Here is a 25,342-nt window from a genome sequence, read left to right as displayed (position 1 = left end):
ATTTTATATTTTTAAACCATGTTAAATTATATTAGAGTAGAGGAAAGTCATTGTTAATGACGTTATTGTACTTGGTCTATTTCGGTTTAAGGATTGTGCAGGGCATAGCCGTATTACTGATTTTGTATTTTTGCACTTGGGCTATAAGCTCAATATTAAATATTTCGTTTGCTTAGAAATTATTTTATATTTTTAAACCATTTTAAATTATATTAGATAAGAGGAAATTCGTTCAGACATCATTTTTGTAGGCCAGGCTTTTGTAACCGATTTAGCCCCTACTGTTGCCACATTACCCCTTACGTTTTATTATATAAATCAGTTTCGAAGAGCCTGCATTTTTTTTATCATGTATAATAGAGGTCTGCGCGAGACTGATTTTTAAACCCACTCTTCCACGCTCCCGCGTTTCTGTCTCGTTACCGCGCCGCAAAAAAATTGCTTCTTTTAATCCCGCGCCCGCCCGCCACATACACATTTCTGCCGCTCCCGCCCCACGTTCCTAATATAAATTAAATAAACTACATTTAATGCTTCAAATTTACTTATATATTTATTAAAACAGCAGCGCTGAGTAGTGCGGTCCCCTTCCTTACCCCAGTCCAAACACCATCGGTGTGTGCGTGTGTGTGTCGGTCCATCCTGCGCGTTGAGAGTTTTCTTTAGGTTTTTTTTTTTTTACAATTATTACAGTTTTCTTAACTATTTATTAATTTGCTCCCGCATCGTCTGGATTAAACTCCCGCTCCAGCCAATAACAGTTCAGTTCTGTCCCGCGCGCAAGATATTCTGACGGGACCCGCGAGAACAGAAGTGGTTAGAGTGAGGTGGAACTCTGGAAAGGAGAAAAAAAACGAATATCCGAATACCAAAATTAAAAACCGAATACCTACTCAACGAATGAATATCCGAATACCCGAATATTCGGGTCCAGCCCTAATTCATTGCACACCAACTTTTTTTATTTTTAATTACAGTTTTTCCCAAATGTTTAAACGCATTTCTATAAAACGTGGCTCAATTTCTCAAAACTCTAAACACAAACTGCAAATTATTAACTGCTTTGTTAAAACTCTACAAATCTCCAGCAAAACTGATTCCTTCCACCAAAACAACACACACAGCTATTTTATGCTTATCTCTTACAGAGCATCAAATAAACACTGACAAGATCAATTCAAAGCACTATTATCAGAAGTATTTGGTTGTGTTTTTGACTTCATGAGGCCACTGTACAAATTCAAATGCAGACAAGTCCATGGAAATATGTTGTCTTTCTGTTGTTTTTATTTATTTGGTGTGGTGTAGGACCCCCCCATTTACAGTACTACACAAATGTAAGCTATATTTACTGTATGCAATATGTTGCAAAACTGTAATTTTCACCTATTTTCACAATGAGAAACATGATAAGGAAAATTCTCATACAAAGAGGACACCAAAATGCATTTATTGCAAAATGCAAAGAAACAGATCACTGTTCATCAGACCCCTGATCTCGGTCAGGCAAGAGGACTCATCTACATCAGCTGCAATGTTCTCCCTCGCCAAACAGTGGGGGAAAAATGCCTTGCATGGCAAATCCATCTTTGGCAATCATCTGCGTGGATGTCATCACATGCCTCCCCCATTACATGAAGTAGAGCCACACGCTCGTGGGGTCTGAGTTTGTACACTTTCCACCTCCATGCAGAAAAGAATCACTCTATTGGATTGAGGAAAGGGGAATATGGTGAAGGGTGCAGCACAACAAACTGTGGATTTAGAGAACCAATCATTGACCAGAGCTGCCCAGTGGAAACTTACATTATCCCAGATGACAACGTAGTAGGGCTGTATCAGTCACTTGAGGCCTCTTTTATATTCTGACAAGTGATTGAAACGTTCTGCTAATTAAGTTTATATAGCTGCAACTTGTGTGAGACTATTTGGTAATAAGGGTTTTATATTTGAAAGTCAGTGATTCTTAGGTGACCAAGGTTTTCTAAATGATGAAATTTGTGTTTAGTGATTTGCAAAGCTGTGATTTAGAATGATATTTGAGTGAGAACATATAAAATTGTGTTTAGAGTTTAGCAGTTTGGAGTCACAATGTTGACACATGAGCTTCATGTTTTTGGATTTGTGTGCATAGTTCCACATTTTTTGTGTAAACATTTGGGAAAAACTGTAATACTGATGATTTTGGCATACAGCTCATGAAAACCCAAAATTCCTATCTCACAAAATTAGCATATCATGAAAAGGTTCTCTAAACGAGCTATTAACCTAATCATCTGAATCAACGGATTAACTCTAAACACCTGCAAAAGATTCCTGAGGCTTTTAAAAACTCCCAGTCTGGTTCATTACTCAAAACCGCAATCATGGGTAAGACTGCCGACCTGACTGCTGTCCAGAAGACCATCATTGACACCATCAAGCAAGAGGGTAAGACACAGAAAGAGATTTCTGAACGAATAGGCTGTTCCCAGAGTGGGAAGTCTGTGGGAAGGAAAAAGTGTGGCAGAAAACGCTGCACAACGAGAAGAGGTGACCGGACCCTGAGGAAGATTGTGGAGAACAGCCGATTCCAGACCTCGGGGGACCTGCGGAAGCAGTGGACTGAGTCTGGAGTAGAAACATCCAGAGCCACCGTGCACAGGCGTGTGCAGGAAATGGGCTACAGGTGCAGCATTCCCCAGGTCAAGCTACTTTTGAACCAGAAACAGCGGCAGAAGTGCCTGAGCTGGGCTACAGAGAAGCAGCATGGACTGTTGCTCAATTTTTGCATGTCATTCGGAAAATAAAGGTGCCAGAGTCTGGAGGAAGACTGGGGAGAAGAAAATGCCAAAATGCCTGAAGTTCAGTGTCAAGTACCCACAGTCAGTGATGGTCTGGGGTGCCATGTCAGCTGCTGGTGTTGGTCCACTGCGTTTTATCAAGGGCAGGGTCAATGCCGCTAGCTATCAGGAGATTTTGGAGCACTTCATGCTTCCATCTGCTGAAAAGCTTTATGGAGATGAAGATTTCATTTTTCAGCAGGACCTGGCACCTGGTCACAGTGCCAAAACCACTGGTAAATGGTTTACTGAGCATGGTATTACTGTGCTCAATTGGCCTGCCAACTCTCCTGACCTGAACCCCATAGAGAATCTGTGGGATATTGAGAAGAGAAAGTTGAGAAACGCGAGACCCAACACTCTGTATGAGCTTAAAGCCGCTATCGAAGCATCCTGGGCCTCCATAACACCTCAGCAGTGCCGCAGGCTGATTGCATCCATGCCACGCCGCATTGAAGCAGTCATTTCTGCAAAAGGATTCCCGACCAAGTATTGAGTGCAAAGCTGAACATAATTATTTGAAGTTCGACTTTTTTTGTGTTAAAAACATTTTTCTTTTATTGGTCGGATGAAATATGCTCATTTTTTGAGATCATCCATATTAAAACAATAAAAGGCTTAAACTACTTAAGTTGTGTGTAATGACTCTAAAATATATGAAAGTCTAATGTTTATCAGTACATTACAGAAAATAATGAACTTTATCACAATATGCTATTTGTTTTAAGAAGGACCTATATATGTGCTCTTATCTCAGTTCTTCTGTGACCAAACAGTACCAAGTGAAAGTACTTTTTATAGCTGTGCTAGTAACAAATAAAATGTGGACTCTGGCCCTGCATGCATTTAGTGACCCACATTTTATTCTCCACATTACCACAGCTTTATGTGCCTACCAACTTGTCACATTTTATTACTGTCTATATAGTCATGACACAAGACCAAGATCGAAATGCAGAACAATTCGAAGATCTACTGTTCAGTTCAAAAGCCAGAGCTGGATTCAGACTATCATCTGCTGACAAAAAAGGTAACTTGCTTAATATTTATTAGCCAGGTGTGTTTGGTTTGTTGGCAAGATTGGTCATTATTAGTTTATTAGCTAGATTAGTTAACAGTCAGCAAGTACAAGCTAAGCAGGTAAATTAGCCTACATGCACAGCTAAACTGGCTGAGCTACGTGTTTCTCCTATAATAGACTGAATCAATGTTAATCAAGATGACAATGTCTGTTACAAATCTATTAAACTCATCTATGCTTCTGTAGGAGGGCTGTATGTTATTTTTCCAGTAACATTTATATCTCCAGATTATGAATTCATGTTACAAAAAAGGATTTGGTATAAATATATAATTTATTGCTTTGAGAGTATAGTGATGTTTTTCAGTGAGAGATCAGTTAGTAAAATCACAGTAGGTGTTTTTATAATACTTTTAGAAGATGCTCAGTACTAATATTTTTCATATCCATAAAATATTTATTACAATCCTTAATATTATCTTAATTACCACCAGTTGCCATACCTGTCACTTGTCGCTCAGCATTTTTCATTCGTATCCAGACAGATGATGAACGAAAGACTGTATTTCTCAAAAATAGAGGGCACTACAAATACCAGGTAATGAGTTACAGTTTATTATACTACAGTTAGTTCCGACCCTGCAATGTGATTGGCTGAGAGTTATTCTATGAGTGCAGTTATCAGCCGGTAATGCACTCTGTAACCAAAGCTTTCCATGTATTACTCCTCCACATACAGCTAACCTAGCAACGATGCAGCACTTACAAGCCAAACAGCACAGCTACAAACAAAACTTTGAGGGCTTTGGAGACTCTCCCACAGCCTACAGGACTTTAAGAAGCTCACTCTGTTCACTCTCTACTCCACAGGAATCAACCCAAATTCTGCATGTTTAAAAATAGACATAAAAACTAAACTGTAATGAATCGAAAGATATGATGTGTATTCAGGAAAATATTGATTTAAATTCAATACAGTTCAGGAAAGCTCCAATTGTTTTCATAATATTTTGACAGTTTTACTTCAAATTTGTCAAATAATTTCTATAACACGTACAATTAGAATTTTTGATAATGCTTCTTATCAAACATGAAATCTTTTTATGTAATGCTTGAATAGATATCCTATAGATATTGGCATGTAATCAGGCTGAAAATTGACTAAAATGCCTGCCTGTTAAGAGGTTAAGCTCTAGTTCATACCAATCTTTTGGATGCCACATCTGTATCCACTCCTCCAATCCACACCAATACAGAAGAAAGAGATAATTTAACCCGTTCTGCACGCCAAACATGGTTCACTATAATATCATTAGCCATACTGAAGGACTCATAAATGACCTAAAGCAGGGGTGTCCAAACTTTTTTTGTTGGGGGCCAGAAGGAGAAATATATTTGAAGTCACGGGCCACACTCCATAATAAAACAAATAATGAAATATACCACTTTAAATAATACTTTAATCTTTTCCTGATTATTTCATTTACACACCATTTTACTCGACTTATTACCTTTACCTTTGACAGTGTTATGTAAACTAAGATTTTTCAAATTGATGTTTAATTTCATGATGTCTCTTAATATTAAACTCCTTAATTACGGCAACTTTTTGGCACGTTTTACAGCAACTCTTTGGCACGTTTGGCACCCTCTCCGCTTTTAGACTCTTTTGCCCCGTTTTTCTGCGCTAGAAATGCGCACCCTCTCCGCTTTTAGACTCTATGGCCCGTTTTTCTGCACTAGAAATGCGCACTCTCTCCGCTTTTAGACTCTTTGGCCTGTTTTTCTGCGCTAGAACTGTGCACTCTCTCCGCTTTTAGACTCTTTTGGCCTGTTTTTCTGCGCTAGAACTGCGCACCGTCTCCGCTTTTAGACTCTTTGGCCCGATTTTCTGCGCTAGAAATGCACACCCTCTCCGCTTTTAGACTCTTTGGCCCGTTTTTCTGTGCTAGAAATGCGCACCCTCTCCGCTTTTAGACTCTTTGGCCCGTTTTTCTGTGCTAGAAATGCGCACCCTCTCCGCTTTTAGACTCTTTGGCCTCTCTTTCTGCGCTAGAAATGCACACCCTCTCCACTTTTAGACTCTTTGGCCCGTTTTTCTGTGCTAGAAATGCGCACTCTCTCCGCTTTTAGACTCTTTGGCCTCTCTTTCTGCGCTAGAAATGCACACCCTCTCCACTTTTAGACTCTTTGGCCTCTCTTTCTGCGCTAGAAATGCACACCCTCTCCACTTTTAGACTCTTTGGCCTGTTTCTGACACCTAGCGTTCAAACTTTGTATCTCACATTATAAAAACCTGCTTAACAGCGGGCCAACTTTCATTCTATTTCTAAAATACCTCGCGGGCCGCTCCACAAAAGGAAAGGGGCCGCAAATGGCCCGCGGGCCGTAGTTTGGACACCCCTGACCTAAAGGTATAGGTGGTACCTAACTGGCCTTCTCCTGTAGGGTACTAACTATTTTGTCCACATGTGTATTACCAGTGCTCTTATGCTAAAGAACCCATATCTGATTTGAGTGACTTCAACCTGGTAAAGTGAACACAGTCATAGAGACCGTGTTGCAATTTTACAAGACCCAAGCAAATAAACAATGGAGCGATACGCCTTCATTCCAGCTTGGGGACAAGGTTTGCTTATCAGATTTATGGTGAGCTGCAGGAAGCTCCTTCCCAAGCAGTGTTCTCAAGACACACGCACCTCAGCGAGTTCACATGCTCACACGTGGTATTTCTCACGCCTGCCAATCCATCGGCTGTATATTATAATGTACTCTCGGAATATAGATCGCTCTGTTGTTAGGCAGACCTAGTCAAAGAGGGTGGAGTTTCAGCCAGAGTGTCAGGCGCGAAGAACTGTCCGATTCGAAAGTTCTGAAACACACGTCGGTGAACAACAGCAACCACGCCCCCCCTCCAACACAACAACCCCCCCATCCCCTCCCTCCGTTTAACAACTGAAGAACTGTTGTGCCTGCTCCCATTTTCCACTGAAGGACTAAACCTTACTAAAGTATACACTGACATGAAAATGACCATGGATCATATGACACTACTCTGTTCAGCCTCATCTCACTTGTTTACAGTCCTATATCCAGTATCCTTCGCATTTTTGTAAATATTTGATTATATCTTTTCATAAGACAACACTAAAGATATATTGTATATCATTTTATACAACGTAAAGTAGTCAGTGTATAGCTTGTATAACAGTGTAAATTTGCTGTGTCCTCAAAATAATTCAACACAGCCATTAATGTCTAATTGCTGGCCTCTAAAGGGAGTAAAAATAGCCAAATTATGCCCAGTTAGCCATTTTCCTTCCTTGTTATGTGACTCGTTAGTGTTAAAAAGGTTTAGGTGTGAGTGGGGAACAGGTGTGTTAAATTTGGTGTTATCTCTTTCATAATGATCACTGAAGGTTCAATATGGCTCAGGATCATATCCAAAAGTTGGCTTTTGAAAATATGCATATGAATGCCAAATTGTTCTGTTGTCCCAAAAGAGAGCATCTTCTAAAGATGATGCACAAGAAAGCCTGCAAACAGTTTGAAGGATATGTCCAGACTACAATCTTTTAACAATGTAAGAAAGCAATTTTAGTTACATATTCGATGTTTTCACTATTTGTGCCACAGTGAATAAAGGCCAGGTCCAGATGGCGTGATCTTGGCTAGAAAATGGATTGTGGAAAACAGGACAGAGTTGTGAAAACAAGTAAAATGTAATGGGGAACCAAAACTGTCAACTCTTTTGACCCTCAGCAAAAAAAAAAAAGAAGCAGTCAGTCTCATCCCTGAGTCTCAAGCCAGACTGTCCAAAGGTTTGAAGAAGGATCTAAGGACCAGGATGCAGAAACTTCAACTCATTTTAATCATAGGTAAAGTCATTTTAATTCCTAATTCTGTTGTTTTCAGTATCATTATTGAAAGTATTATGCCCATACTGTGTGTAAAGAATGGGGTACAGTTGTTAACCCCATGGAAAAAGCACATTACAGCAGCATGGAGACTGAGTGTAAATATTAAAAACATAGGAGTAGATTATATGCTATATATTTAATAAAATGTACATATACATTAACGTAATTATGTGCAGAGCTTATGTCAGCATGAAAGCATGGTTATTTTTTGTATTTGCTTGTATTGCTGAAGTCTCTATTTTTCTTTAGTTAGATTCTTAACCATATTGTCGCCTGCAAAAAATCCACAAAACAGCATGCCTCTCACTTCTTTTTATCTCAATATGTGAACTTCTAAAATCTGTGGTACCTTTTCTACTGTTTAAATAATTGCATAAGGAATATAAGTTTACTGCAGTAAAAACAAAAATAAAACCTGAATACATCTGTCACTGTACACTGTAAAAAATCCATTGGCAAAAACAAGATAAAATTAATTTAAATTGAGACATAAATGCTTAAATTAAGCAAACAAATCTGCCAATAGGAAAAGCAAAATTTTCTTATAAAGTATTCTTAAAATTTGCAATGACAAAGCCTCAAAATGAGTAAATTAAGAATCAAATCAAGCAAAAAAAAATATATATATTTTTTTTACACAAGTATCAGAGTGGCTTGATTGATGACCTTTTGTGTTTATTTTGAGTTCAAATTATTTAAAATAAAGTGAAAATTCTAAGTAAGACTGAATAAGATAACTATTTCTAAAATATGTAAAACAATCTTATTTTTACAATGCTCAGTAAGACTAAAAAATCTTATCAGAGCAAGAAATAAGATTAATTGCTTTGAAACTAGATAATTTCTCTTTTTTTGCAATTTCATTTTTGCAGTGAATAATCCTCTTGTTTCTGGGGTGGTACACTCAGTGGTTTTTTAGCACTTTTAGTTAAAGCTCCACTGGGTAGGATTGAGATTTTATGCTCGTGGGCATCCCCTACAGTTGCAGGGCGTAATAAATGTATACAGCACTGTCGTAAAACCCCCACTCCATCTCCTGGCACTTTTTATCTACAATACCAACATAACATTGTGGAGTATATATATATATATATATTTTTTTTTTACATGCATACAGTTGACTCTTATGTACTAGTTACATAAATAACATTGTGGAGTATATATATATATATATATATATATATATATATATATATATATATATATATATATATATATATATATATATTTTTTTTTTACATGTATACAGTTGACTCTTATGTACTAGTTACATAAATAGTGGAAAATCCACCTGCATGTAAGCTACTTTTTCCATCAGAAAGAAACACGATAATAAATACAACCATCATTAATTTGTCTCTTTTAGCATGAAATGTTTACTTTATTGTAATCACAACTGAAACAAGACATTTCTTCTGTGTCTACAACTGATAAAACAGTGTTTACAGAGTAGCACTGTTACCCCTCACCACCAAACAAGCACAGCATGAAATAATATTAAGACAAAAACACAGTATTAGTAAAATCTTTTACAATTTTACAATTTACTGCAAGCTAAGCTTACAAACAGCCATATTTTACATCTAACATTATATTTACACATTTAATCCGATTCCTAATGCTAATCGCAAATGCTAATCGCTGATGGCTTCCGCCTGCTAGCCTACAGCTTTAGCAGTTAAAACACTTTAACTCAACTTATACCTCACATATTTACACTCTGGTTGTTTTAATAACCTTTTCACTCTCTTTTAAACATTTTAAGCTCCTTACAAAACAGAAATACCCACTGATTTACTTATAATCTGTCTTTATCTGGAGCTTCTCCGGTACAACACAGACGAACAGCACAAAAGATTTGTTCAAACGAACAAATCGTTTGAACAAATCTTTTGAGTGAACGGATTCTAATGATTCAGTTCATCTAAAAGAGCTGCTGTGCCCATCACTACTAGTTAGCTTCTGTAAAGAATTAACCAACTCAAAATCGCGTTTTTGTAGTCCTTGTAGAACTGTTAGAATGTACAGGTTATGTACAGGTCGGAAAGCAGGTCGCAGTTTTCGAAAAAGGCGCAGTTCTCGCAAGCGTTGGTCGCGGCTGCCTCGGAAAACTTACAGAGTCTGGTTTGAGCTCAGAGGAGGCCCGACACAGACACGAGAGCACCGCTATTCCTCCTATTACACCTCAATGCAGCGCTGCAGTGAGTTTCACACTGTAATTTCACTTCTTTAAAAAGTTAAATAACAAGGAAATCCTACCTAGTGGGCCTTTAAGGGAAAAATTTGTACTATATTTATTTGCGCAGCTGGACTAGAATAATCATGTTGTACCTGCACTGTTTGTACATTGGTAAACAAAACTGTACATATGCAGCAACATTTTCTGAGTGTTTTTCTTTTTTTCTTCCTTTTAATGTCTCCTATTTCCATTATCATCCCAACATGTTCCTTACTCATCCCACCCTCTTCTCTCATAATCCCAACACCATTACTACTTATTCTACCTTTCCCCTAATCTTCCCTACCCCTTCCATGCTCAGCCCACCCTCTCCCCTCATCATTCTCACACCTTTCCTGCTCATCCCACCACCTCACTATATTGTTCCAGCCACTTTCTTGCTCATCCGAACCCTCCTCCTGTTATCCCAGTCCTTTCCTTAATCATCCTTTTCCTGTACTTTATCATTCTTTATCTTAATTCCCCACTCAATTCACCACTTCCTATCTCTCCCATTCCAATTTATGTCATCTCTCTATTTCCTTTACATCCCACCCCTCACTGCTTTATCCCATCTCCATGTTCAGAAGGAATTCCCTATTTTTATCTATCCTAGTTCTGGTTGATTGTTCATACATACAATCTGCACAGCTGTTCCTCAATGCTCTTACTTATTTTCCTACTCTAATTACTGTGCTTTCACTCGAATGCCATACTAATAATTAATTAATGTTTATTTACTCAACCAACATCTTACCTATCCAACCAGGTACATATTGTTGCTGTCCAATGAAAAACACTTATCTCCATTTTTGTCAATTTTTAGTTTACTTCATTATTTAAACAGACAAACTGTCCCTTACACTGCCAAAATTTCTTGATGAACGGACCAATAGAAACCCTTTAAAATGACCTGGAATAAACTCTTTTTATATAGAGTTTACAAGGTTTTTTTCTCTCTCCTGTAAACTTGCTGTTTTGGAGATAAGTGTGTGTGTGGGGGGGGGTGCGTTTTAAAATCTCAAAATCTTCAAACTCACTGCAGCGCTGCCTTAAGGTGTAATAGAAGGAATAGCGCTGCTCTCGTGTCTGTGCCGGAGCTCCTCTGACCTCAAACCAGACTGCAGTGTTGCCAACTCCTCAGTAAGGAAAGTAGCTATTGGCTGTCTAATTTGCATAATACATGTTTTTTAAGATGTAAAGGATTAGGGTTGTGGGAGAGAAAAAAGTGAGTAAAAAAACACCATAAATGTGTTAAAATTTTACAAATAAATAAATAGTAGGTCACTTTTTTACAGTAACTTCGTTTTTACATGAATTACATAATTTAGTTTTTTGCCATGTTCTTAAATGTTATTATAAGAGCAGCATTTAATCGGAACTGTTATTCTATGTTTTTTTTTTTTTTTTTAGTTTGTTTTATTTTATTTTTATTTTTTACGTTTTCTTAAATTTTCTTTATTTTTAAATCTATCATAGACAAATTGTTCAATGGTTCAATAGATATTTAGCTTTGTTTTATTTATTTATTTATTTTTAGCTTTGTATTTAACTTTGTTTTATTTTATTTATTTATTTTTTTACGTTTTCTTAAGTTTTCTTTATTTTTAAACCTATCATAGACAAATTGTTCAATGGTTCAATAGATATTTAGCTTTTTTATAAAGAGGCAGACACTGTGGAGGAGGTGAGTGACAGGCTATGTGGTGAATGAGGTGAGTGAATGACTGAGGCTGTGTGAGTTAAATTAAGGGATTTTTTTTTGTGTCACACTGAAGACACATTAATATTTATACTTCTGCTCTGTAAATACAGAGTGGGGTCAGTCAGCAGTGGCTGTGTGCACGCGCGATTCATTTGCATTGTGTTGGTGGAGTGGTGTGTGTGTGTGTGTGTGTGTGTGTGCTCTGACAGTCAGACTGCACTGTAAGAGTAGTGGGGCGGGGTTCACGGCAGCGCCCGCTGCAGCGTGAGGTCAGTAACTGAAGAGCGCGTGTTCATCTCAGAGTTGCCAAAAGTCTCCAATAACACCACAAAAACTCGCTAGATTTGTCGCTAGTCGCTTTTTAACAAAAAAAGTCGCTAGAGGGTCTGAAAAGTCGCTAAATATAGCGACAAAGTCGCTAAGTTGGCAACACTGCCAGACTGTAAGTTTGTCTAGGCGGACGCGGCCAACGCTCGCGAGAACAGTGCCTCTTTTCAGAACTGCCACCTGCTTTCAGACCTGTATTTAGTTCTAACAACTCTACAAGGACTACAAAAAAACTATTTGGAGTTGAATATTTCTTTACAGAAGCTAACTAGTAGTGATGGGCACAGCAGCTCTTTTAGATGAACTGAATCATTAGAATCCGTTCACTCAAAAGATTTGTTTATTTGAACGAATCTATTGTGCTGTTCGTCTGTGCTGTACCGGAGAAGCTCCAAATAAAGACAGATTATATGTAAATCAGTGGGTATTTCTTTTTTGTAAGGAGCTTAAAATGTTAATAAGAGAGTTAAAAGGTTATTAAAACAATCAGAGTGTAAATATGTGAGGTATAAGTTGAGTTAAAGTGTTTGTTTTAACTGCTAAAGCTGTAGGCTAGCAGGCGGAAGCTAGCAGCGATTAGCATTTGGGGTTAGCATTAGCGATCAGGTTAAATGTGTAAATATTTCATGTTACGTGTAAAATATGGCTGTTTGTAAGCTTAGCTTGCAGTAAATTGCCCCAAACTGAAATATACATTTTAGTCTGTGGCTTGTAGAAGCTTTTACTGATACTGTGATTTTGTTTTATTATTATTTTTATCTGTGCTTGTTTGGTGGTGAGGGCTAACAGTGCTACTCTGTAAACACGCTGTTTTATCAGTTGTAGAGACAGAAGAAATGTCTTGTTTCAGTCGTGATTACAATAAAGTAAACATTTCCTGCTAAAAGAGACAAATTGATGATGGTTGTAATTATTTTTGTGTGCTTTTTACTTTATGATGGAAAAAGTAGCTTACATGCAGGTGCATTTTCCACTATTTATGTAGTACATAACAGTCTACTGTATATATGTAAAACAAATTATATAACTGTAGGGGGAGCCCACGAGCAAAAAATCTCAATCTTACCTAGTGAAGCCTTAAAGCCAGGCGGACACTGTGCGATTTTAGCCCGATTTTAGCTTGATCGTGCGCCGTTTGTCGTGCAGTGTGAGAGGGGAAGCGATGTCCGATTAATTGCCCATACGAGCTGGGAATGAGCAGTCGGACGCGACCAGGGATTTCTGACATGCCAGAAATTTTGGTCGCTTGTCTCACAGTGTGAGCTGTTTTGCGGGCCGATTTCTTAACGTCACGACCTGTTTTCCCAAAAATCTGCACAGTAACTATAAATTATTATTAGTCATATTTATTTCTGTCAGTTATAAGGATTTATATTTATGTTCGGTACACAGACTTATAGCTTAATATAGCAGACACAGGCATTCTGCTGTTTAATAATTTCAACAGATGCTTATTCTTAGTCAATAGCTGGAGTTTTTGAAAAGAAAAATTAGAAGAGAAAATAACTTTGACTGAACATAAATTTATTTTATTTCACTTTGCTATTATATCTGAAAAATAAAGCACATTGTCAGCGTCTGGTGCTGCCCATCAATTATATAAAACTTAAAACATGCACAGAAATATAAAGCTATATTTTATAATTCGTTTCTTTTCGCCAGGGCAAATTTATTAAAATTATAAATATATTAATTTATTAATTAAAATCTCGTCCAGTGCTCCAGAATATTAGCCACACAACGCCAGCTTAGCGCAGCGCGTGGCATTGCGCGCGGCATTGCGCGCAGAATAACCTCTGTCTTCTAAAATAAACGTTTTAATAAATAAGGTCGGAGAAGTGTAGTAAAATTAACGCTATTAAACTTACTAAAGTTAATAAATGTACTGATAATTAATCAACATAAATCGGACAAAATGCGCTGCGCCTCTCTCTCACTCTCTTTCGCAGCACGGAGCTGAATTCAGCGCGAGGCTACAGATAATATAAAACTCAGTTCAGTTGAATAAAAATAAGTAAGGGCCTGTAAGTACAAGCAAAGGACCTGTAAGTAAATATTGTCAAATATAAAGAATAGTTTGAGGTTTTGGTGAGCTGTTTTCATGATTTGAAACTGAAACTAACTGAAACTTTGATTATTCTGCAGAAAGCCTGGGTTATTTTAAAAGAATTTTTAATGAGTTTATATTTTATATTTTTTATTAATTCATTTTAATTATTTTTCTTCTTTTATTAATCAAATCATTAAATATATATCTTCATAAGATATAAATTTTTTACCTTTTATGTCAATTTTTATGATCTTTTTAAAAGGTCCCATTTTTCCTTTTTTACGTATATATTTTATTCGTCTATTTTTATACTATTTCTATTTTTTAAATATTTTTTTAATCCCTTTTAAACTGTTAATGCTCAGCGGCACTGTAAATGAGGGTCCCTATCCAGTGTGATCCAGTGTTTCTTTTGCAAGGCGACATGTTGTGTTGAAGCGAGAGTTTGTACGCAAAGAAAGCTCCGCCTACGGGCTGCGTTTAGACGTGCAGTGTAAGCTCCCCCGTCGCAGCAGGTCAGTCGGACCGTACAGTGTGTGCAGATGAATCGCAGGCGTTGTTCATACACGACAAACGATTCATACGTGCAGTGTGAGCTCTCCAGAACGCATCCGATTAAAAAAATCGCACAGTGTCCGCCTGGCTTAACTTCTCTCAATCTAACTTTACATAATATTCAAATCTCAAAATTAAAAAAAGTATATAAACAATATACAGTATTTTGTTTAAACAAATTGAATATATGTAATGTGATTATAGTATATATTGAGTATTTGTATTTTTTTCTCCTTCATTCAAGGATTCAAGGAGATTTTATTGTCATTCGCATCACATGTGGTACATGAGGTGGAACAAAATTGTGATCTCACGATCCAGTTTTACACCCAAAGAGCTGTTATTAAAATAGATATATAGATAAAAAAGAATACAATAAAAGAAATAGAATATACAAAATAGATAGATAAATATCCCAAAGAATAATAAAAAAAAATAGAGAGTAGAAAGGTTCAGCAACATGAAGTCCAGAGTGCAAGTGTGCTATAGCAGCATGATAATGTGAATTAGAGCAGTGGAGATAAAGTGTCTCAGTGCAAGTAAAGTGACCATGTTTGTTTCACTTTTACTTCTCTAGATATTTTTGATGAGTTTACATGAGATTTTTATGTAGGTTCTTATCATTAAGTGTATTAAGCAATTGAACTGATCTTATAAGAAGACCTTCTATGTAATTTTTTTAAATACCAAAAATGTGTTCTTTGTTTCAGTAGTCAGTGCTCTTAATGCTTCAACATTGGCTGGTAAGTTTCTTTTTTTTTTTTTTTTTTTTGCAAACTACATTTTTTTAGGATACTTAACAGTTTCAAAGGCATTTTTAAACAGACATTAGCTAAACCTGGGTAAACAAGTAACAGTCTAACTTCCTACACATTTATTTTGGATAAAACTGCATTTATTGCCTTTTTTTTATAGCTGAATTAAATGTGAGACTCGTCAGTGGAACTGGAAGCTGCTCTGGTAGAGTGGAGGTTTATTATAAAGGTCAGTGGGGAACAGTGTGTAGTGATTACTGGGACAACAATGATGCAGAAGTGGTGTGCAGACAGATGGGATGTGGTAGAGCCATTAGTGTCCATAAATATGCACATTTTGGTAAAGGAACTGGTCCAATACTTCTGGATAATGTTTTATGTTCTGGAAGTGAAAGCTCCATCACAGAGTGTCGTCATAATGGATTTGGAAGACACGACTGTAGTCACGGTGAGGATGCCGGTGTTACTTGTTCAGGTGAGGAAAATGACATTTTCAGATTGTAATGTTGTTTAAATAGTATGTTTTATTCCTTGAACCAAGTAAAATGTTTTTTTTTTCTTTTATTTGATGCTGCAAATCAGACATTAGGCTGGTGAATGGAACAGGTGACTGTGATGGCAGAGTGGAGATCTATCATGATGGTCAGTGGGGAACAGTGTGTGGTGATAACTGGGACATGAAGGATGCAGAGGTAGTGTGCAGACAGATGGGATGTGGCAGAGCTCTCAACGCCACTCGTAGTGCGCATGTTGTTGACGGAAGTGGGCCAACATTTTTTGATGATGTTGATTGCACTGGACACGAAAGCAACCTCACAAGTTGCTCTCAAAGAGGTCGTGGAATTAACAACTGTAGTCACAGTGAAGATGCTGGTGTTATCTGCTCAGGTAAGATACTGTTCCTGGTAAGCAATTCTGTTTATATAAATGAACAATAATTTACTGAAATTACTTCTTACTTCTACAGATGTCCTGCAGAGCCCCATACTCACCCTGATCTCACCAAACTCCACTGTGTTGTCTGGTGAAACTGTTCAGTTCAGATGTACTGCACCCAATTCAACATCCATCTCTGTGGACTTCCGTTTATTTAAAGATGGAGTATCGGTAAAATCTCAAAAAACTCAATCTACAACAACATTTACTCTCACTGTGGATACTTTAGGCCAGGGTCAGTACAGCTGTGGCTATTCATACCAGAGAAGCACCTCCGTCATGTCATCATCCAGAAGCAACTCCATCAGCATCACTGTGGGTAAGAGTTTATAGTAAGCATACTTGTTTTTTATGTTTGCACATTTTGAGGAGTTTCTTGAGTTAATATTTCCAAGATGTCTTGTGTGTTTATTCCATTTTATAACATAAATTATTTTTTTAACAAAAAAATTCACACAGAACTAGTAACTGAAATTTTTGGCCATTCTTCTTTACAAAACAGCTTAAGCTCAGTCACATTAGATGGAGAAAGTTTGTGAACGGCAGTTTTTAGATCTTGCCACAAGTTCTCAATTGGGTTTAGGTCTGGACTTTGATTGGGTCATTCTAAAATATAAATATGGAAGGTGAACCTCCACCACAGTCTCAAGTCTTTTGCACACTCCAATAGGTTTTCTTCCAGGATTTGCCTGTATTTACCTTCATCCATCTTCCCATCAACTCTGACCAACTTCCCTGTCCCTGCTGAAGAGAAGCAGGCCCGGAGCATGATGCTGCCACCACCATGTTTAACAGTGGAGATGGTGTGTTCAGAGTGATGTGCAGTGTTAATTCTCTGCCACGCATATTGTTTTACATTTTGGCCAAAAAGTTACATTTTGGACTCATCTGAGCTAAGTACCTTTTTCCACATGATAGCTGCGTCTCCAACATGGCTTCTGGCAAACTGCAAACAGGACTTTTATATAGTTTTCTTTTAACAGTGGCCTTCTTCTTGTCACTCTTCCATAAAGACCACATTTGTGCAGTGCATGACTAACAGTGGTCCTGTAGACAGATTCCCCCACCTGAGCTGTGGATCACCATGGGCATTTCCGATCAGTGCTCTTCTTGTTTGAGCCATAAGTTTAGGTGGACGCCCTTGTCTTAGTAGGTTTACAGTTGTGCTATACTCTTTCCATTTCCGAATAAAGGATTCATCAGTGCTCTGTGAGATATTTAAAGCTTAGGAAAACTTTTTATAGCCTAAGCCTGCTTTAAAAGTCTCCACAACCTTATTCCTGGACTGTCTGGTGTGTTCTTTGGACTTCATGATGCTGTTCACTCCCCAATATTCTCTTAACCAACCTCTCAGCACGTCACAGAGTAGCTGTATTTGTAATGAGATTAGATTACACACAGGTGGACACTTTTTAGTCATTAGCAGTTGGTTTACAGTTTTTTGTAAATAAAAAAAAGTGTGTATAATGCATCATTTTCTTTCCCCTTCACAATTATATATCGCTTTGTGTTGGTCTTTCACATTAAATTCCAATGAAAGATATTTATGTTTGTGGTTGTAATGTTACAAAATATGGAAAAGTTCAAGGGGTATTAATACTTTGCCAGACACTGTATCTTTTTTCAACTGTCTTGGTGCTCAGTTTTGGCTTGTAAGTTTCATTTGTTGTGTCTAGCAATGAATCTAACAATTTTACAAAACATCAACAAGGTTTACAAAGAATGTGCGATTCTGACATTTTAGAACTTAAAGCTACACTTGGTAGGATTGAAATTTTGTGCTCGTGGGCTCCCCCTACAGTTGTAGAGTGTAAAAAATGTTTCAGGCAGATTAGTTTCTCTTTTTCGTTTTCTGGCTTTCACACACATATTCGGTCTCTTTCCAGCCTCTTTTAGAGTGTCTGTATGTTAGTTTGTAAAGAATGAACCAGTAGTCCTTGTAGAACTGTTAGAACTAAAGGTCGGAAAGCAGGTCGCAGGTCTTGCAAGCGTTGGTCGCGGCCACGAGCACAGAGACACGAGAGCACAGCTATTCCTCCTATTACACCTCAATGCAGTGAGTTTTAAGCTGTAATTTTACTTCTTTAAAAAGATCTAAAATCAAGGAAATCCTACCTAGTGCTGCTTTAAATATTTGCTAGAACAGAGATTTTTCATTAAACTGGGTGTTTATTCTTTTTGGCAGGCCTAAATGTGAGACTCGTCAATGGCACTGGAATCTGCTCTGGTAGAGTGGAGGTTTATTATAAAGGTCAGTGGGGAACGGTTTGTGATGACTTCTTGAACATCAATGAAGCAGACGTGGTGTGCAGGCAGATTGGATGTGGCAGAGCTGCCAGTGTCCACAATAATGCTTATTTTGGTCGGGGAACTGGTCCCATACTTCTGGATAACGTTCGCTGTTTTGGAGGTGAAAACTCCATCACAGAGTGCCGTCATAATGGATTTGGCAGACACGACTGTAGTCATGGTGAAGATGTTGGTTTTACTTGCTTAGGTGAGGAATATTGCATTTTTACGCTGTAATGCCGTTTTGATTGTTTCATTCGTTGAACCAAATAAAAAAATATGTATTTTATTTGATGCTGCAAATCAGACATTAGGCTGGTGAACGGAACAGGTGACTGTGACGGCAGAGTGGAGATCTATCATGATGGTCAGTGGGGAATAGTGTGTGGTGATAACTGGGACATGAAGGAGGCAGAGGTAGTGTGCAGACAGGTGGGATGTGGCAGAGCTCTCAACGCCACTCGTAGTGCGCATGTTGTTGACGGAAGTGGGCCAACATTTTTTGATGATGTTGATTGCACTGGACATGAAAGCAACCTCACAAGTTGCTCTCAAAGAGGTCGTGGAATTACCAACTGTAGTCACAGTGAAGATGCTGGTGTTATCTGCTCAGGTAAGATACTGTTCCTGGTAAGCAATTGTGTTTATATAAATGAACAATAATTTACTGAAATTACTTCTTACTTCTACAGATGTCCAGCAGAGCCCCATACTCACCCTGATCTCACCAAACTCCACTGTGTTGTCTGGTGAAACTGTTCAGTTCAGATGTACTGCACCCAATTCAACATCCATCTCTGTGGACTTCCGTTTATTTAAAGATGGAGTATCGATAAAATCTCAAAAAACTCAATCTACAACAACATTTACTCTGACTGTGGATACTTTAGACCAGGGTCAGTACAGCTGTGGCTATTCATACCAGAGAAGCACCTCCGTCATGTCATCATCCAGAAGCAACTCCATCAGCATCACTGTGGGTAAGAGCACCCTTTATAATATACATTGTTGCACCTCCCAGGCTCTCTTACAATGTTTCTGCATTGTTCCTGCATTGTTTTTAAGGAAAGCTAGGAAATTTCTGTTGTGCAAATCATGCACAATGCAGCTTAACACCAGAATGAGAAAAAGGGATGTGGCTCCAATGGTAACAAAATAATTGTCTCCTGAGAGAATTTTTTCCTCTTGCTCTGGCTTTGCTGGATGCTCAAATGTCTTATTTTAATGCATGATAACCAAAAATTAAACGTGTCACGGAAGCTCAGGTAGTTTTCTACAGAGGAACTCTCTGATACTTTCATATGAGGAAGAGAGAAACACACACACCCTCAGTCGCTGCTAATCAGAAAAGATTATAGAAATGCAATAGAGTAAACGGGGACATAACCACCATAAAATATATAGTGTAAAAGCATCAGCCCCCTGGTGTATATCTGTTTTTGAAAGTTGACAACCCTAGCGCCAATTGTTAGGTACTGACACCAACCCCTGATGTTCATACTTTGTACAACCCCCTTTGGCCAACAAGACAGCACTTAGTTTTCTCTTATAACATTTCCCAAGATGGGAGATGAGAGGGATCTTCAACCACTCCTAATCCTTGGTTCTCTCCCATGCACTCTCCTCTTCAGCTCATCTCACAGGCTTTCAAAAGGGTTGTGGTCTGGGGACTGATATCGCCATTGGAGAAGCTTGATTTTGAGATTTTTGAGATTTGGCCACATGTTCAGTGTCATTATCTGGCTGAAACACCCAGTGACAACACACCTTCAGATTTTGTGCAGAGGCCACCAGATTCCTGGGGCCTCATGTACTAATAGTGCGTACGCACAAAAACATTGGGTACGCCATATTTCACGCTCACGATCAGATGTACAAAATTTGACTTGAACGTGAGAAAGTGCGTTCCCCCACAGCATTTTTGTTTCGGGCGTACGCCTTTTTTTGAGGGAGTCATGGCAGGTGTGATGTGTTTGTGCACTTGTGCTTAATTTCAAGTTGATTGAGATGTACTAAGAGAAAATACGTGGGATTCGGCCTAGGCACGATTTGATAAATCCGGATTTTTTTGAGCGTACGGAACTTTTCAGCTCTGAGCGTACGGAACATTTTAGTAGAAAGTCCACGCAAGTCTTATGACATGAGGCCCCAGGTATTTAAAAGAGTTCATGATGCCATGCACCTTAACAAGCTTCCCGGGGCCTTTTGGAAGAAAAATAGGCCTGCAGCATCAACGATCACCCCCATAAGGTGGTTTTCCATATACTCATTTTGTGTGCTACACCAGACCCATTCAGATTGTTGCCAAACATCTGACCAAAGAACACGGTCCCAGTTGAAGTCCCAGTACTGCTTAGCGAAGTGCAGGGGCCTCATGTACTAAGACTTGCGTGGACTTTCTACTAAAATGTTCCGTACGCTCAGAGCTGAAAAGTTCTGCACGCACAAAAAATCCGGATTTATCAAACCGTGCATGATGCCCCAAATGTTTACATTTAGGCTTATAAGTGAAAAAGTCTGCATGCCTCCCAAAAAACCATAGCTGTCAAGTTTTAGATTTAAAAATAAGGGATATTTTCCTCTGTCCACTTAAAGCCGTCCCATCAGCCCAACAAAGGTTCAGTATCCCTTACATTTTAAGACAGGTTTACAAAAAATCTAAAATAACCACCTGTGAACCACTTACACACTACAATTAGATTATCAGAATCTGAAATGTTGTGGACATTCCTACATATTTCATTCTTTTAATACAGCCAAATTAAAAATCCTTTTCTAGATATAAAAAAGTTAAGATTTCATGTCTTTTTTGCCATAAATGCACTCTTTTATATTATATATTTTTATTTATGTAATAGATTTAAAATTGAACAAAGGGTGCACAAATTCTGCAAAATGACTGCATGTGACCTAAAAATAGTATTATGAGCTTTTACTAAAAGGACATGGACCACATATATTTCATCAGTAAAAAATAGTCCTAAGGGGCCTACACAATTAATAATTTTTAATTAATACTTCTTTCTTTTGATCACTCAACCCCTGATCAGTTCAGTTAATTTCGGTCCTCTCCACATTTCTAGTTAAACTGAGTCACAAGCTGTAATTTTTTTATTTTAAAAGGTTTAATCTGTGTGTTTTGTTTCGGAGACGAGTATTTTTAAGCAGCTATCAGAAAAATCTCATCACAGTTTACATGATTAGCCTACCGTTCCCTTTCTTTAAGAAAAATCACTGAATATCCAGATATGTTTTAACATCAGCTGCTCCGACTAGCTGCCTGAACTCACAGCGACGGGGGGCTTCACCCCACTGACTCTCCTTTTCAAGCTGATTGGCTGTTTCTCCTGAAAGGCGGGACTTTCTCCTTGAACCGGCTCCACGATTGGTTAAGAGACACAGAGCGGTCAGTGCCCTGTGTCCTCAATAATATATATTTTTTAATCTTAATATAATACGGGAAATTTACGGGAAAATACTAATACGGGAGGACGGCAGGAAAGAGGAGTAAAATACGGTAGTTTCCCGGCCAAAACGGGAGACTTGACAGGTATGCAAATAACTCGTTGGCATATAGTTAGTGTCTAATGGTTGTTATGGAGACTTTGTGACCATAAGATGCTACTGTTTGATACCATTCTTTAACATTGCACTTTGACCAAGATTTTACTTCTCTTACCCTCCTTCTCATGGTGTGTGGTGGCAAGATAATCGTGCGTCCTCGCCCAGGCTTGTTTGCCACTATTCCACTATTCTTGCGTTCCCATCTTCAAGTCAAGTCAAGTCCAGAGGCTTTTATTGTCATTTCATCTGAGTACAGGTACACAGTGTAGTAAAATTACGTTCCTCCAGAACCATGGTGCAGCATAGAACAACAAGCAATAGACAACATAAAGTGCAGGAGTGACGACAGTGCAACATAAAATTATAACACTAACAATAAATACAATAAATACAAAAGACGAGACAATTTAAGAGACAGGACAGTGCAGTACCGATACAGTATAATAAAGTGTATAGTGAGGATAAGGTGCAGAGATTTGTAACATACTGTAACATTTAGAACATATATAATCACAGCAGTTACTGAGGTAGAGAGTTTATAGTTTTTGAGAGTGGCAGGAAATACTGCTGATAGGGATAAAGACATTTCAGTCTCTGTGTGCTGAGTGTGTGTGTGTGTGTGTGGGGGTGAAGTTTAGTCTTTGTGTGTGTAAAGGGGGGGGGGGGGTCAGTTCAGTTTTGTGTGAGTGTAGTGGGTGGGGTGAGGTTCAGCTCTGTCTCTGTGCGTTGAGAAGTCTGACTGCCTGGTGGATGAAGCTGTTGCAGAGTCTAGTAGGCTTGAATGCTCCTGTATCTTCTGCCGGATGGCATCAGAGAGAAGAGTCCATGTGAGGGATGGGTGGGGTCATCCACAATGCTGGACAATGCTGAGACTTATTGATAATTCCTCTGACTGTAGATATGGACAGGTGTAGGCAAGAGGCCTTTTTCTTGTAGCTATTGCTTGACTTATGAAGGTCGACACACAGCTGCCTTACTTGAATAGTGTGTTCTCTTGTCTTTCCCATGTTGAAGAGTGGATAAGAGAAATGGGCCTCTGTGTCACATAATATTTATACCCCAGGGAAACAGGAAGTGATTAATTATTTATTGAAGATTTCTAGATACTTTTATCAACTTTATAAACTACAGTAGAAGAGACAAAAGTTCTAGGAACTATCAATAATTGTGGAGGGTGCTGTAGCATTTAATTTAAGTGTTGACGGACTGACGCTGAGACTGATGCACCCTGAGCCTGCAGGACAGATTGAATTTCTTCGGAACTTGACTGAGGCTGCTTATCCGCCATAGGGACTATCTTGCATTGCAACCTTTTATAAATCCTTCACCCACCCACATACAGGGAGATTAGCTAGTGTCATACAGAGTTGTACATTACTCTTTATGTTATCCAAGGTTAGTGTGGCACATAGAAACACAAATGCTTAATTCAAAGTTTAAGTCAGCTTCTCTCCTTTTCAGGTGTGATTTTTATATTGCCTGCATCTGTAACACGTCTGTGTATACAGAAATTTCTAATTGCAATTATTTTCTGTGAGAAACACTTTATTTTTAAATTTCAGGGGTACAAACACTGCTACAATTATTTTTCTTTCTTTAGTTTGCTTACTTAATATTTTCAGTAAAAAACAGTCCACCTGTTCATGTGTTATTAGGGTAAGTGTACCCATTAAGCCCATGCACCCTTTAAGCCCACTTTCAACTTTGATGTCAATTTACAAACAAAGGAAAACATATATTTTGGCATCCATTACTTTATCCAATCAAATGGTTTGTTACTTCCATAACATTTTTTATTGCATACAAATCACATTTTCCATTGTTGAGTTAGCCCAGCCCAAGTGTATACAGTCTCGGGACCCCTAAGAAGAAGACACTTAAAAACTTTGGTGTTTTGAGACCTGTCAGGAATCATCAATCTTCAGCAATTTTCAGCCACATTTTTGGTAGGTACATTAATATAATGTAAAATAAGAGCTAAATGTACCAATTTTGATATGTAAATAAATAGTATTTTGCCTAATTATACTATTTCCCTTCAAATGGAAATATGAGTTTATGAGCTAGCAAACATAGCTGATACTAATGCTAACACCCCTAGCCCTGTTAATGCTACACTTCCACAATAATTAAGGTTGTCAGCTACAAATAGTAAGCATTTTGTTATACATTTAACATTGATATTTAGATAAATGCATCATAATTTGTTCTGTGAAGCTGATTAATTTAATAAATTAGCTTTTTTTACAGGTGGGCTTAAATGGTACATCCCATCAAAATGCATGCAAACTGCAGCAAGCACATGTTAATATTCAATAACAAAAACTTTATATTTCTGAATGTGGGGATAGTAGTAACTGCTGTAATGTTTGATGCAAACTATATTTAAGCTTCATGCATGGATTTGTGAGCATATCTTAGATTTTGAAAGGAAATCGTTGTCTTTTTTTAGCGTTCTTTTCTGCGGAACCATTTAAGCCCAGTATGCTCCATTTAAGCCCACCTCATATATTTCAATAGGGAATTTCCTCTAGTACAAGTTAAATACATTTTCTGTTCAAAAGAAACAGTTCACTGTGTGATTTTTAATTACTGATCTACTTTACTAGATAGATAGATAGATAGATAGATAGATAGATAGATAGATAGATAGATAGATAGATAGATAGATAGATGGATAGATAGATGGATAGATAGATGTCTGTGTTAGCAAAACAATGTGGCGTAGACAGAAAATCTTTGAGGGAAAGAGTGAAGGCCAAGGTCAGAGTTGAGGATTATCAAGGCCAGGATGCAAATGGTTTAAACGTTTCATGTGAGATCATCCTGAGCTTACGATTCACAAATTGGAACAGTTTTCTGTGGCTAGATGGGAGGCCTCAGCCAATGATGACATACTGAACCACTGGTTCGAGCTTCTAATAAGGGAAATGGATCTTGCCCGTTCTACCTGAGCAACCACATTGAGGTGGAGACTTCATATAAACAAAAACTTAAAATGATCAAATCTACTCATTGAATTGCATGAAAGAAGCTCAGATAAAATAGGTAAAAATGGGTTACAATGTTAATAAGGCTATATTGGAGATTTTTAGACAATTCTGCTTCTAAACTGTTTTTCATGTACAACCTTTTTTATTAGACTAAAACAGAAACAAAATGAAATGATTCATTGTTCCA

The 25,342-nt window shown here is 37.9% G+C and overlaps 1 protein-coding gene across 1 annotated transcript in view; it reads left to right on the top strand.

Moving 5' to 3' along the window:
* Positions 1 to 3,754: 3,754 nt before the first annotated feature.
* Positions 3,755 to 25,342, top strand: part of LOC111189209 (uncharacterized) — a 219,195-nt gene continuing 197,607 nt past the window's right edge. Inside the window, exons 1-5 of the mRNA XM_049468276.1 lie at positions 3,755 to 3,852; positions 7,606 to 7,721; positions 15,329 to 15,361; positions 15,534 to 15,848; positions 15,956 to 16,261. Of these exons, the coding sequence (XP_049324233.1) occupies positions 7,691 to 7,721; positions 15,329 to 15,361; positions 15,534 to 15,848; positions 15,956 to 16,261 (685 nt within the window). The 5' untranslated portion in view covers positions 3,755 to 3,852; positions 7,606 to 7,690. The remainder of the gene's footprint in view (positions 3,853 to 7,605; positions 7,722 to 15,328; positions 15,362 to 15,533; positions 15,849 to 15,955; positions 16,262 to 25,342) is intronic.

Source organism: Astyanax mexicanus, chromosome 19 (genome assembly GCF_023375975.1).
Source record: "Astyanax mexicanus isolate ESR-SI-001 chromosome 19, AstMex3_surface, whole genome shotgun sequence".
Taxonomy (NCBI): domain Eukaryota; kingdom Metazoa; phylum Chordata; class Actinopteri; order Characiformes; family Acestrorhamphidae; genus Astyanax; species Astyanax mexicanus.
The sequence above is the reverse complement of the archived record's forward strand: the minus strand, read 5'-3'. Positions and strand labels throughout refer to the sequence as shown.